Here is a 15,827-nt window from a genome sequence, read left to right on the forward strand (position 1 = left end):
AACTGCGAACTCTTCGGTACATGTGATCTACAGGAGTGGTACCAACGATGCGTCATCGAACCCACCCTGGCATCGTTGGAAGAGTTTCAGGAACGCGATAGCGGATGGGCATTGATGAGGATTCTCAACCTAACCGTCAACATTAATAAGTACAATCCGCTGCGCGCAGGGTGCCACTTCAAGTTGCCACGGGAAATATTCATGAAGAAAGCGACAATTAGCGTGCGATCCGAGGATAACGCCTGCTTCGCGCGGGCAGTGGTCGCAGCTCTCCATCCCGCCGACAGAAACCCTCATCGGCCAAGTTCATATCCACATTATACATTGGTGCTAAATCTCCAAGACATTGAGTTTCCAATGTCCCTAGAGCAGCTTGGGAAGTTTGAGCGGCAGAACGGCATCTCCGTCAACGTGTACACCTTCGGGATGGAGAAAGGATCGACGGTCTTTCCGCTGCGTCTCACCAGCCAAAAGAGGGATCGACACGTCAATCTGCTCTACACGCCGAATCATGAGCACGGTGATGTAGGGCACTTTGTGCTGATCAAGGACTTATCCCGACTGGTGAGCATGCAGTTGAGCAGGCATAGAGAAAAAAAATTCATCTGCGATCGGTATGTACATAAACTTATGAAGCGTTGAAAAATATCGTAGAAAAAAAATTAAATAAAAAAAAAATTTGATTTTTTTTGCAGATGCATGCACTACTTTGGATCTGCCGAGAAGTTGGAGGCCCATTCGCTGGACTGCGGGCAAATGAATGATTGCGCCATCCTGTTGCCCAGCGTAGGAAACAATCTGCTCAAATTCAGCAACCACTGTATGAAGGAGCGGCTCCCCTTCATGGTGTACGCCGATCTTGAGTGCATCATTGAAAAAACAGAGGACAATCACCGAATGGGTGAAATGGATAGTAAATTGCGCGCGTATCAACACCATAAAGTGCACAGCATTGCATATTATATGCATTGCTCGTACGATACATCACTGTCGACGTATCGATGTCGCCGCGACGCGGATTGTGTTTCATGGTTCGTCAACGAACTTGAAAATTTTGCAAACTTCGCCAAACCCATTCTGACCAGCAATGTTCCCATGCTTGATTTAACTCCCGAACAATGGACGACATTTCGCGATGCAACACACTGTCATATTTGCGAAGAACCATTCAAGGCTGAAGATGTACGAGTTCGCGATCATTGCCATCTATCCGGACGCTTTAGAGGCCCAGCACATTCGGAGTGCAATTTAAATTATAAAAATGCGTTTTACATCCCCATAGTTTTCCATAATTTATCCGGCTACGATTCGCATTTCATTATCGAGGAAATAGCTACCGCTTTCGAAGGCAGCGTTGACGTATTGCCCATAACGAAAGAAAAGTACATTTCATTCACAAAAAATGTTGAAGATACAGCTGACTCAGAGTCGCGAAAATGTATTAAATTGCGATTCATCGATTCGTACAAATTTCTCAATACCAGTCTCGACAAATTAGCATCTTTTCTTAGCGCGGATAAATTAAAAATTTTACGATCCGAATTTGAAACATTATCCATCGAAGATTTCAATTTATTGACGCGAAAGGGTGTATTTCCATACGAATACCTTGATTGCGCGAACAAGCTGCAGGATCCATGCTTACCACCGCGCGAGTCATTTTACAGTTCGTTAACGGGTGAGACTGTATCCAAGAGCGATTACGCGCACGCCGAGATTGTCTGGCAGCGTTTCGGGATTAGAACTTTGGGCGAATACAGCGACTTGTATTTGAAAACAGATGTCTTGTTATTGGCAGATATTTTTGAAAATTTTCGCGAAAATTGTATCAAGAGTTACGGATTAGATTCAGCGCATTATTATACTTTACCTGGCTTTACGTGGGATGCCATGCTAAAACATACCAAAATTACATTCGAATTGCTCACAGACGTTGATATGGTCATGTTTATCGAACGCGGTATACGTGGCGGTTTAAGCCAATGTTCCGGAAGATACGCACACGCCAATAACAAGTACATGTCATCTTACAACCCATCGGAACAGTCATCGTACTTGATGTACTTTGACGTGAACAATTTGTACGGATGGGCAATGTGCCAGCCCCTACCATACGCCAAATTCCAATGGGTCGAAGATGTCGCAAATTTTGACGTGTCTTCGATCGCTGTCGATTCGCCTACGGGATACATTCTCGAGGTAGATTTGGAATATCCGCAACGTCTGCATGACGCTCACGCCGATCTACCGTTCTGCCCGACGCGTGCCAAACCATCTGGCAGCAGACAGGACAAGTTACTCGCGACGGTATACGATAAGCAGCGTTACGTTATCCATTATCGCAACCTGCAGCAGTGCACGAGTCACGGTCTTCGTATTACAAAGATACACCGCGCGCTTCAATTCGCTCAATCTCCCTGGCTCCGCGATTACATCGAACTCAATACACGGTTTAGAACATGCGCGACAAACGACTTTGAAAAAAATTTGTACAAATTGATGAACAACGCAGTATTCGGTAAAACTATGGAAAATGTGCGAAATCAGGTGGACGTAAAACTTTTAACACATTGGGAAGGGCGATATGGCGCGGAGGCAATGATCGCGAAACCGAATTTCCACAGCAGAAGTGTTTTTTCGGAAAATTTAATAGCTGTTGAATTGCGAAAACTCGAGGTGAAATTCAACAAATCGATATATGTGGGTATGTGCATTCTAGACATATCAAAAATTTGTTTGTACGAATTTCATCACGAGTACATGTCTCCACTATATGGCCAAAAATGTAAAATTCTATACACAGACACTGATAGCCTCATCTATCACATTCGATGCGATGATATCTACGAGTCCGTGAAACGCAATATCGATAGATTCGACACAAGCGATTATCCTACTGACAATACATATAATATTCCGCGTTTAAATAAGAAGGTTCCGGGGCTGATGCAGGACGAAAATAATGGGATGATAATGACCGAATTCGTAGGTCTTAGAGCGAAAATGTATGCACTTCGCGTAGACGGTAAAAAAGATACGAAAAAAGCGAAAGGCGTCAAGACCAACGTCATAGCCAGAACGATAACTTTCGACGACTACGCGCAGTGTTTGCAAAAGGAGATCGAAATGGTTCGCAGACAATCATGCATACGGTCTAAATTGCATAAAGTGTACACCATTTCAGAATCCAAAATCGCTCTAAATCCATACGACGACAAGCGGTATATCGTACCCGATTCGACCGACACTCTGCCCTGGGGACATTATAAAATTCCGTTGTAAAATTCCATTATAAAAATATTATAAAAAAGAAATTTGAACTTGATGAAACTACACATCATGTTGAGACGAAGTTTTCAAATTTGCGAGCGTGTTATAGCGGTGCGATGTCGTCGAGGAAACTTTAGACTCGTGCTGCGCTGTTAAAGCTATACGTGATAGTGAATATTTCGATAATAAATCTCTTGTTGATTGCGAACTGCTGGCATTTGCCTTTGAATGATATTTTCGACGGCGCTGGCAGCAAAATGTTAAATAAATTGTTCACATATGTATAACATTGTATTTATTGAACCATGTATTATTATTATTATTATTATTTTACAATACATTATGTTTATTTATCCAAGAATTGTGTTATTTATCAAACCCCAACCACTTGACGTATACCTTATCCCGCTTTCTACGCAGCACTTTTTCCACTAGATACACATCAGGATCGGTGACGCGTTGCAGCTCGTGTTCATAGAATCCTCCGGCAACGGGTTTTCCACAGGAATCGACGAGCAGATACGTCGCGGGATTAGTTGTCTGTACTTTGGCTATCTCGAACACCTCCGTTGTCCAATTCGGCGTATAGCCTTTATCGAAGATGTTTTTAAATTTGCTCACGCGCACAAACTCGCCCAACTCGAATCTCGCTGGAGCAGCGATCTTTAGGTTGCTGTATACTGTGGCTAGCAGCTTGTCGGCGATCGCAGGGGTAACATCGCAAGGACGCATTCCGATGGTTCTATGTTTTCGCGCGTTATACTCTGCAAGTAGACGCAGTAGCGAATCGATCCATCTATAGGTTCCATTGAGCGTAAACAGTTTCCACGTATTGTTCTTCAAAGTTCGATTGAAACGTTCTACGACGGAGGCCTTCATCACCGAATACGTTGAATAATGATTAATGTCATGCTTCTTCAAGAGTTTCTGTACATCGGTGTTGTAAAATTCTTTTCCTTGATCGGTTTGCAAATTTTTCGGATATCGATCTCTAAATATTTTTGCAAACGCTTTAGTCACCTCAGCGCCACTTTTAGTCTTGAGCGGCAACGCCCATGCATACTTGCTCAACACATCGATGACGGTGAGTATGTAGTGGTGACCCTGGTTGAATCGCGAGTATGGACGCATTTCTACAATGTCAGCTTGCCACAGATCGTCGTATCCACGCACTATGACGCGCCTCCGAGGAAAATGTCTTCGAGCTGGAGCGTGCAATTCCTCCACAAGTTGTAGCTTCTTGTGGCCATAGTTTTCTTCACTCATGGATTTCGATAATGGCTGCATGTTTGATCGCAGATGTATCTTTGCCACGAATGATGCGATAATTATCGTGTACGTGCATTATGTGCTCTCCACCGCCCCAAGGAAATTCTGGACAATTTCAACCGTCTCGCATGATTCTCCTTCGCATTGTTGCTGCGGGATAGGATTCAATGCTTGCGATATCTTTTGAACGCTGTTTTGCAACGCCAGCATATCTCTCTGAAACGCGACCAGCTTCATCTCTAATTCTTCCTGTTGCTCTCTCAAAAGTTTAATGCTCTTTTTCACGTATAGTTTATTGACGGCATCTGTGTCGGCCACCGGCTGAGCTACGCGTCGTATCTTGCGCGATTTTGCATCAAAGTCGGCACCGGTCACGCAAAGAGCGTTATCACGCATATAATTTCGAAGCATGCCGCTCCATTTGTAATAGTCCATTGTAGCTGCTCCACTCTTCTCGAGCGATACCCCAAATTTGTTGATCGGCATCTCGACGCATACAGTGCACATCATCGGCGTGCGGTTTAATTTATAACGAGGCCTGCCTCGCGGAGTTCCTCGATAATCGATAGAATTTCGTTGTCGTGCGAGTTGTTACCCGCCTGACGCGACGCTTCCAGCAAACGCAATCGATCCACCAGCTCGTTGGGATCATCCCAGTGCACATAATCGATCTTGTTATCGTTTACCACCATGACTCGCGATGTCCTTAGACCTTTCCCCGCTTTACTGGTCAATACACGGGGTAGTAGTGGCGCAATTACATGTTTGTACTTGTATCCCTTGTTACCCAATATGGGGTTTTGTGCGTTATGACCACGTCTGTGAGCATTCGTTATCAGCAGTATACTTTTGTATTTTTGTTTATCAGCATCTGTGTATATAGCATCATCGGGAATTCTCTTGAAAATCAGTTCGTACAGACCAGGCGTTCCTACATATCTTACACCGTCTATGATTATATTATCATCCTTGTCCATATCGAAAACCTTATCCCCCAGCATCATTCCACTACCACCAAAGTGTAAACCGTACACATAATCTATGGTCGTATCCCTATCTCCACTTAGGATTGCGCTCATGTATTTTTGTCCCAGCGGACCGAAATGGTTGCGAAACGTTTCTTGCCCCTCGGATGTTTGGAGTTGCTCTCTAATAGATGCTGCAAGCGACTCATCGGCAGAAGTTTCATACACGTCTTCGTCATCATTGGTTGTGAGCGACTGTACATCGGGAAATGTATTTATTGACGCAGGAGGAACCGTGGAATCGTTTGATGCGACATTCAACCGTTTCCGCTTCGATTGAACTGATGTGGAGGTTACGAGCGAATTTTCCAATGACATGTATGACTGTTTACTATTTCTTTTACGCGATGCGTTCCATTTCGGCCGGATTTTTGTTTTAGGCGTTAATGTTTCAATGCTCAAACTCGTCGCAGGTGATATGTCAGCTTCTGTCTCAGCAGTATTTTCCACAATATGTTTTAAGGGCTCGGTAATAGGTTTAAAGTATTTTTCCAGCGCGATATCTTCATCCATCTTGTCAGTCTTCAAAGACTGATGTTTCCTACGAATGGATTCGCTGGTTTTTGCAATTTCCATCGCTATTCTCTCGCGATCCTTAATCTCCTAACTACTAATCATCATTGTATCGCAGACGTTGCTTTCCCACCGATGTGTTGACGACGATTGAGCATCTCACGGTACCGCAAACTCGTTAAATCCCTTTCTATAACGCCCATTGGACATCGCCCTATCTTTATCTATCACCATGAAACCATACTCCCGCTGCCAACAATTACGACACAAAGCGCAGAAATCCTCGTAAGACATATCAGTATTTACATGATCGTTGTACACATGTTTCAAGTTGGTACCATCCTGCTTAAACAGTATCAACAGATTCGCATTGTCGCGTATAAGATGTTTGGGAATCTTTGCATACGTCTGACAGAGATAGAAGCAGTCGACGTTCGAGTGGCGTCCCATTGCAAAGTATTCCCTTATCGTATCTTGCTTGTCGCATGCCACGTCATCAAAGATAAAAATGGAATTCGGAAGCGATTCGCTCGGTGGGATGACGTCACTGTTATTTGAAAATGTAAAGTAGCCAATTTCATCTATCGCAGTCAATAAATTCTCCAAATACTTATATTTTGGCTGTTGCAACGACTTGGAATACACGTACAGGTTCTCGAAGCACACGCCGTGAGGACTTTCCAACAAGCTGACCAGCACGTTGGTCTTTCCACAATTTGATGGGCCACAAATGAGGCAGCGTATAGTGTTTGGTAGCATGCTACCGTGTTTGCGTCTCGTTTTCGGAGACATCATTTGCGATTTATCATCAAAATTAGTCACGCGTATCGCCACAGGTTGTCGCACGAATCGCATCCTCTCCGTGAACTGCGAAAAATGATTTTGATACGTCGAAGCTGCGGTGCGCTCTATTTATAGGCTCGCGCCGAAGCAAAACAGCTCATTATTCAAAATGCTTCTGATCCTGTCGGATAATTGTGATATTCGAGACCAAACCGCTGAGCAGTTGAAATATATATCAAAGATTATTCTACTGCGAGAGTTTGGCAGACACATCGATCAGTTGTGGGACAGACTCCCTGAGCATATAAAAGTCGATTCTGAGGTTCAGCAGTATCGTCGGTGCTTGGAACATTATAATCGCCCTTGGCAGCGAACGCATATCGACGGTCCAGCACCATTGATTAAAAACTGCAGCGAATGTCGTCGAAGAGAGTAAAGAAAGGTTGTGGTCTGTTAAATCGGGCGATAAACGCGTTACCTATCGAATTACATATTCCGGGATATCAGTTTTGTGGTCCAGGAACTCATCTGGCAAAACGATTGGCTAGAGACGATCGAGGCATCAATCCGTTGGACGCAGCGTGTCGCGAACACGATATTGCATATTCGCGTAGCAACGACCTCGGTGAAAGGCACACGGCAGATAAGGTTCTCGCTGACAAAGCGCGAAAACGCATCGTTGCGCGAGACTCGACTCTGGGTGAAAGAGGTGCTGCTACAGCTGTTTGGGCAGCTATGAAAGCTAAGACGAAAATCGGAATGGGGATGAAAACAAAACCCCGCAAAAGGACTGTAAGGAGAGCATCGCAAAAGCGGATACTTCCGGTGGCAAAACGAGGTGGCATATTACCACTTCTCCCGCTGCTAGGTGTTCTCGGATCATTAGCCGGTGGAGCAGCGGGGATCGCCAAGGCGGTAAACGATAATAAGGCGGCGCAACATCAGCTGCAGGAAATGCAGCGTCATAATCGCACCATGGAAGGTCGCGGACTTTATCTCGCACCATACAAGCGCGGACAGGGAATATCGAAACAAAAAAAAAAAAACGCCGAAAGGCAATAAAAATGCCCGAGGGCGTAACTACAGATGCGCAATTGGGGGAGTTGGCAAAACGTATGCGTATTCCATTTTTTAGAGGTGTTTTTATGCGCAATGCACTACCTGTTGGAGGAGTACGCCGAAACGAGAGCGGTATCGTGAATTTGGATAATGTCGAGGGACCGGGGACTCATTGGGTGGCGTATGCGAAGAGGGGGCGTCGAGCTGTATACTTCGACAGCTTTGGCAATCTTCGACCGCCTAAGGAATTGGTACAATATCTGGATAAAGATGTCGTGAAAATCGAATACAATCACGCGCCTTATCAGGAGTACAATCAGAGCAATTGTGGTCAACTATGTCTACGCTTTCTACAAACGATTGGCCGCAAATTTAAGGATTGACTTCTCACCACTTTGATTCAGTACGAGTCCAGTCGTACAGCTTGGAATATGTCGTTAACATTCACTCTAACCGGCAAGAGTAGCACCCTCGCGGTGAGCTACTTTCCACCCATAGATTTGAGCGACGATGATTACGAGCTTGGTCTAACAACCCTTGAAACTTACCATGCAATACCCAACATCGACTCCAGCAACGATAAATTCTACTTCACCACAAACTATGAGACCAACAGCAGCGTCGACACCAGCCATGAATACATTACGATTCCCCACGGTTCATACGAATTAGACGCCATTGCCAAGTATTTGAAACAGCGATTACTCGAGCGATATCCTCAAAAACTCGATGGCACCAATGCCAACGATGGTAGCGACAGCGATGAGTATCCTATAGTGTTGCGTCCCAACAACAACACCATGAAAAGTGAGCTGTACTGCTCGTTCATTGAGGACTTTACGAAGCCCAATAACATTGGATCGTTACTGGGATTCTCGACGAATCGCGTATTAGAACCGGAACAGTGGCACGAATCGGACGATCCGATTAATATCATGAATGTGAACATTATTCGCGTAGAATGTAGCGTGACCGCTGGCGCGTACAGCAATGGGAAGCGCGTACATACCATACATGAATTTTCTCCCAGAGTACCGCCGGGATATAAGATATCGGAAACGCCCGCGCAGATCATTTACCTTCCAATCACCGCACAGGTCATTTCGGATCTAACGATACGTGTTGTGGATCAAGACGGGCGGTTGCTTGATTTTCGAGGTGAAGAGATTACCATCAGACTGCACGTACGACGACGTCGATGATAATACATGTGGTGCAGTCGTATGAGATGCTTGTGTTGAACGACTCCAGATACACGTTTCTTCCAAACGAAATTGTTTGCAGCAACAACAACAACAACAACAACAACAACAACTGCAACTGCAACAGCTCTGATTACGCTAAAAAGAAGAGGCTCAGTGCTGCGAACATTGCATTTTTGAAATCGCTGGGATTCATTGTACGCAATTAAGTTGAAAAATGACCGACATTCTAAGCATTGGCGCGAAGCCGACGTTTGATGATCGCATCGTCAAACTTGAGACTCACACATACAACCCTTACGTCAACACGACGTTTGGATACAGCGATGAGATAAGAATACCTATACAGCAACAGGATTTATACACATTACCGTGTGAAAGTTTCCTCTACCTGGAGGGGAAATTGACGATAAATAAGCCGAATGATGTATCAACGGTGATGTTGGGAAATAATTGCATGGCATTCATATTTGATGAGATTCGATATGAACTGAATGGTGTGGAGATTGATCGCAACAGAAACGTTGGAATAACTAGCACGCTTAAAAACTATGTATCGATGACATCTGATGAAGACAAAAATATGGAGAATGCGGGATGGGGCTTGAAACGGCACGATGAGCTAATAGTGAGAAATCATTTCAATTTTTGCATCCCGCTCAAATATTTGTTGGGATTTTGCGAGGACTACAAACGCATGGTTATTAATGCGCGTCACGAATTGATTTTAATACGATCGCGCAACGATAACAATTCTCTAATAGGATCGCCGACGTTGGAACCAGAAATTGAATTACTTAAAGTGCAATGGCGGATGCCTCACGTGACGCTGAACGACGTTAATAAGCTGTCGTTGCTACATGCTTTGGAAAGTGGACAAAACCTGAGCATTAGTTTTCGCTCGTGGGATCTGTACGAGTATCCTCTCTTACAGAGCACGACCAAGCATTCGTGGGCCGTGAAGGCAGCTGCACAGTTGGAGAAGCCGCGATACATTATCTTTGCTCTACAGACTGCTCGAAAGAATGTGATGACTGAAGATGTTACTCGATTTGACCACTGCAAATTGACCAATGTAAAACTTTTTCTCAACTCGGAATTTTACCCGTACGATGACATGAACTTGGACTTTGACAAGAATAGGCACGCCATCTTATTTAACATGTATACGCATTTTCGTAAATCGTATTACGGACATAGTTGCAACGAGGCATTATTCACCGTAGCCCAATTTTTGCAATTTGGCCCCCTCGTGGTGATTGATTGCTCGCGACAAAATGAGTCGATCAAGAATAGCACCGTGGACGTGCGCATAGAATTTGATTGTAAAGAAAACGTACCTGCAAATACTACGGCCTACTGTTTGATACAATCAGTAGGCCTACTGTTTGATACAATCAGTACTGTTGAATACAATCCGCTGACAAATGTGGTGCGCAAAATCAATTAAATTACTGCGCTACTTGCCCACCCTCTCCTGTACCAAATTCGTACAAAATTTCATCGTGAAAATCGAGATGCTTTACGAGAAAGACTGCATTCTCCAGTCTGTCTTGGAAGCGAACGGACCTCTAAATTGTACCGATAATGGTCGTACCAACATTCGTTGACCTGCAAGGGTTCATCGTCGATAGAAGATTTGTCGCGAAGGAAGTGGCTATCCTACGAAAGGGAACAATTCTCTCGCACTATATTTTTGGGAGTTCGAGGCCACAATATCTTCTTACAAAATCCGACAAATCGAGCATCCGGTGGTTGGTGGCAAAACATCATGGACTACGTTGGGAAGATGGAGACGTTCCGTACAGTATGGCTAAACAGCTAATTATGAAAGCTGTAGCCGATGCGATCGACGAGGAAGATGACACACCCCATGTCGTATACGTTAAAGGGCTGCAGAAACGCGATTGGCTCATGGATTTCCTCGATGAAAATACGAGAGCGGACGTGATCATCGAGACGCTAGACATTGACTACGAGGATATCAAATCCCTAAATAAGCTAAACGTAGTTAATACTCTGCGATGTGGCAGACACGCAAAGCACTGTGCCATGCAAAATGTATTTAAAATATTCAACTGGTGGTCTAAACGCCAGAGGGAAATACACAAATAAAATATAATCAATTTTTAATGCATAACTGTTTTTTCTTCACCCTCCTCAACCTCCAACCTTCTGCATGTACGCTAGATTAAGACGATAGTTGTAATTATGTACAAGTAGTACGATTCATGATCAACGCGGTATGATAGACGTTCGATAGATGTTCAGACTGGTACGTTAGGCGTTGAAAGTGGTATGATAGATGTTCAATGTGGTACGATAGACGTTCGATAGATGTTCAAAGTGGTACGATAGATGACGTTGAAAGTGGTCCAATACACGTTTGATACACGTTCAGAGTGGTATGGTAGATATTCAATACGTGATCAGAGTGGTATGGTCTAGTCGAATGATGTGTGCAAAGAAGAAGGGAGGAGAATTCGAAGAACATGATAAGTGCGCTCCGAGAACGGTCAGTGAAGAAGAAGATAAGTACATGGAGGAGGAGAATGGTCAGCGAAAATGCAGGTGGCCTGTGATAAAGATGGCGAAGAACAAATGCATCCTATTTTGCAAAGCTATGCATTTCTCGATTTCATCATTGGAGGGGGTTTTGACGTGCGAGAGCCAGGAGATGTATCGAGACCAGTTGCATTCAAATCGTGACAGCAGCTGTGACAGTGAGCTTGTGCTTTGTGAGCATCATTTTTTTCCTAAAAAATGGGATTCATACGAATTGCCCCTGAGTGCAGAGAGAATCCAGAGGTATGTACTTAACAATATAAAAGTAGAGAGAGATGATGCGTTTTGGAAAAGAGAAATGGAGCCAAAACTTGTTCAATTTTATTTAGAATGCATGCTACCCGAATTAATAGATAGTCGGCACAATAGGTGCATGACTATTCGGGAGCCACAATTTATTCTAGCAGAGAGAGCGAAAGAAAAACCGAAAAGCTTGAAAAAGCGAAAAAGGTCTCCCTCCAGAAATAATCAAACTATTATAACGGCCCGGCATCGCACCGCGTTGTAAAGCGCGGTACCACTGAACCCGTCAGTGGTGACAAGTGCCAGCGATGGCACTTTTACTCGCGGATCATATGATCACGCGAGTCGATCGACGCCGCCGTCACTTCCCCAAAGAAGTGAAGAAGAAAATAATAAATATGATCGATCCGGCGTCGCACCGCTGACTATCGTCAGTGGTGACAAGTGCCAGCGATGGCACTTTTACTCGCGGATCATATGATCACGCGAGTCGATCGACGCCGCCGTCACTTCCCCAAAGAAGTGACGAAGAAAATAATAAATATGATCGATCCGGCGTCGAACCGCTGACTATCGTCAGTGGTGATAAGTGCCAGCGATGGCACTTTTACTCGCGGATCATATGATCACGCGAGTCGATCGACGCCGCTGTCACTTCCCCAAAGAAGTGAAGAAGAAAATAATAAATTTAATTCACCTTTTAATTTTTTCAGACACATTTCTAAATTCACAGTAGAGCTGTTACTTTTTGACCCGTCGGGTAACCGGCTACCCGGAACAACTTCAAGCCATTGAATGTGGTATTGTTCGATCATTTTTAGCTAATATCAAACAATACCATAGACAATAAAGCATTCAATTCCTTGAAGTTGTTTCGGGTAGCCGAGTACCCGACGGGTAAAAAAGTAACAGCTCTAGTTCACAGGAGCAGACAGACGGAATCGGGCTCGATCAAATGCGCCAGGTTGATTCACACGGGCCTCGCAGGTATATATGATTTTCGACGAATTATTGAAACAAATTTTTACTTTTATATAAAACTTACAGAAATGTCTGCGATCATTTGTTACAGGCGGATTCTATACCAAATTACTGCAAACATGGTGTATGGGACAGTAATGTCAGGACAAATGGAATGATAAGTACCATATTTCAGGTAAAGTTTAACAGCTTATACATCTACAGTAAAATTTTGTACGTTTACAAAACTACAATCAAGTATTTCCTAATGAACTTCATAATGTGTTACAGATCCACACTGCCTATGTCATCTTTCGGTACGAGCGACCTAAGAAAATTGTAGGAAGACCGTCAAAGAAGAAGAGGAAATACACCAAATGAGAGAATATAATATTATTACAGTATTGTCTCGTTAGCGGATCGCTGATCCGGATCGGTGTTGAACAGTCAGTGTGAACAGAGGCCTAATTCCGAGTATTCGTTTCTCGCTTCTTTCTGGCCGAAGTGGGGAGCGAGATGGGATGCTTTGCGTGCGCGACAGGCGCGAACGTAAAGGACGGAGTGTCACGGCGTCCGAAAGACGGAGCGAGAAAAACATCAACGCGTCGCGTCTGCTCGCGCCCGTTCTCGCTCGGTTTCAGTCGTGGGCATAGCGAAAAGTCCACATCGTGTACACCTAAGATGGGCATTATCTAGATAATCAATTATTTAAATAACGTGCCGAATAAAAGATACTTCATCTTTATTCGTTATTCGAATCGTCGAATAACACGGTTTAGGTTTATTCATTATTCGCAGCTTCGAATAACACGATTTAACTTTATTCGAAACATCACGGATAAATTAATTTATTCGAAGTGAATTTATTCGGCAGCGGAAGATAATTTTTTTATTCGAGGAACTTTTATTCGAACCGTCGAATAAGGTTTTCATCTTCAGCGCGAAGGCTTCGAATAAAAGTCGAATAAACTACGGATAAAGATGAAAACCTTATTCGACGGTTCGAATGAAAGTTCCGCGAATAAAAAAATTATCTTCCGCTGCCGAATAAATTCACTTCGAATAAATTTATTTATCCGCGATGTTTCGAATAAAGATAAATCGTGTTATTCGAAGTTGCGAATAACGAATAAACGTAAAGTATCTTTTATTCGAGTTTATCTAGATATTATCTTTGCCCATCTCTGGTGTACACCAAACCGAGCCGCTAACGAGAAAATACTGTATTCTTAAAAAAATATATACTTTTTTATCTGTAATTGTCCATTTCAAAGGGGCGAAAGCTTGAATGTCGAATTTCAATTCTCCAATGAAGTTGGATTGTTTTATTGTAATGACTATAACTTGATTAGAAACAAAAAATATATAAAAAAATGTTCTGTTAAACGATTTTGTCAAAAAGGCACTAACAACTAAAAAATACTTCTAGTGTTGTGCTACAATTTCGATGGTGTTTTTCAACTTTAAATAAAAACGTGGTTCAGGATATTTCATAACAGAATATGAATCAATTTAGTATAGCCTCAAGTGTCGAAATGAATTTGTTGCGAGATATCCTGCTCCACGATTTTATGTGAAAATACACCATCGAAATTGTAGTATAGGAAAATAATTATTTTTTAGTTTTTAATGCATTTTTCATAAAATCGTTTATTATACATTTTTTAATATACTTTTTCTAGTTTTTAGTGTTTGTGGATTTACATTACTCTTATTGCTGTATGCAGTTTAACAGTTTGCTTGAAGAATGGTTGATTTATTGTTATGGGTTATTATTTATTGGTGACTAGGTAATTTTTTCACCCACTCGGAGTTTTTTCATAATTTTGTATTGTCAACCAAACTACGCACCTCTGCAAAGTTTCGAGGGAATTGGATGGTTGAAAGTGGTTTAAAATTGAGTTTCCACATTTGAATCAAACAAACAAACACGCAGAGGATCGTAGCTAAATAAAATCGTTTAATGGGACATTCCCAAATATCAGTATTGTTAGTACTGAACTCTGGTTTATATTGATAAATTTTTACAACCGTGGAATAACAATTCCGAAGAAAACCATGTACAAAACTATTATTGAAACAGACAATTCTTGTTGATATAAAAGATAATTTGATGTATAGTTAGATGAAAAAAAGCGGCATATGTTTTTAGAAGAATTACTGCATTCATAAATTTCATTACGATGGACATGTTACACTTCGGTGATGTACCTTATTCAAATTGTATGCTTTGAATTTGCACATTGATTATACAAAGTATTGCATCGTTCTATGTATAAATAAATACTAAATTAGTATTGTTTCATTGACATGTTTCCTAACTTCACTACTCAACCTCTCTATCTTTCAATAGTGCTATCCTCCTTTACGTTCAGTGAGGCTCTGATGCTAGACGCAGGAATTGGCGGGCTCCAGCTACAGCTGATGCACGAGGAAACACCTACAGCGGTGGTTATGTGTGCGTGACTGACGCACCGCAGTTCCTCACACATAACCACCGCTCCTGTCGATGTTCCCCCCTCGATCAGCGGTACATGGAGCCCGGCGATCGCTGCCTAGACGCAGCTCTCGTGCCGTATTCCTCCAAGCTTCTCAATAGAAGGAGCTGTGGCAACAGCGCGGCAGAGACGGAGACAACAGAACATGCGGCAACTATGCTGTCAAAAATTCGTCTACGTAGAGTACCGGTAGATGTCACCATTGTACAACTTCTTTTTACCGACCGCAGGAGTTTCATTAGGGTCCGTCTGTTTACAAGGGCGCTTCGATCGATTCGGACCATAACAAAAAGGAGACGGCCCCCTTAAACCCACCACCGTTATAATCGGGTATCAAAAACTGCACACATATATATATATATAAAAAGTATAAGCGTGATACATATAATACTGTCGAATAAAAGATCATGGCACGCGGTACGTAACGCCATCGAAGAACA

At 43.0% G+C, this 15,827-nt stretch overlaps 1 protein-coding gene across 1 annotated transcript; it reads left to right on the forward strand.

Annotated features, from left to right (window-relative positions):
- The first annotated feature begins 357 nt into the window (after positions 1 to 357).
- Positions 358 to 13,345, forward strand: LOC143378057 (uncharacterized). The gene is made up of 3 exons (XM_076829901.1): positions 358 to 614; positions 696 to 1,719; positions 13,292 to 13,345. The coding sequence occupies exons 1-3, from the start codon at positions 358 to 360 to the stop codon at positions 13,343 to 13,345; spliced, it is 1,335 nt and encodes a 444-aa protein (XP_076686016.1).
- The last annotated feature ends 2,482 nt before the right edge of the window (positions 13,346 to 15,827 follow it).

Source organism: Andrena cerasifolii, unplaced genomic scaffold (assembly GCF_050908995.1).
Source record: "Andrena cerasifolii isolate SP2316 unplaced genomic scaffold, iyAndCera1_principal scaffold0040, whole genome shotgun sequence".
Lineage (NCBI taxonomy): Eukaryota > Metazoa > Arthropoda > Insecta > Hymenoptera > Andrenidae > Andrena > Andrena cerasifolii.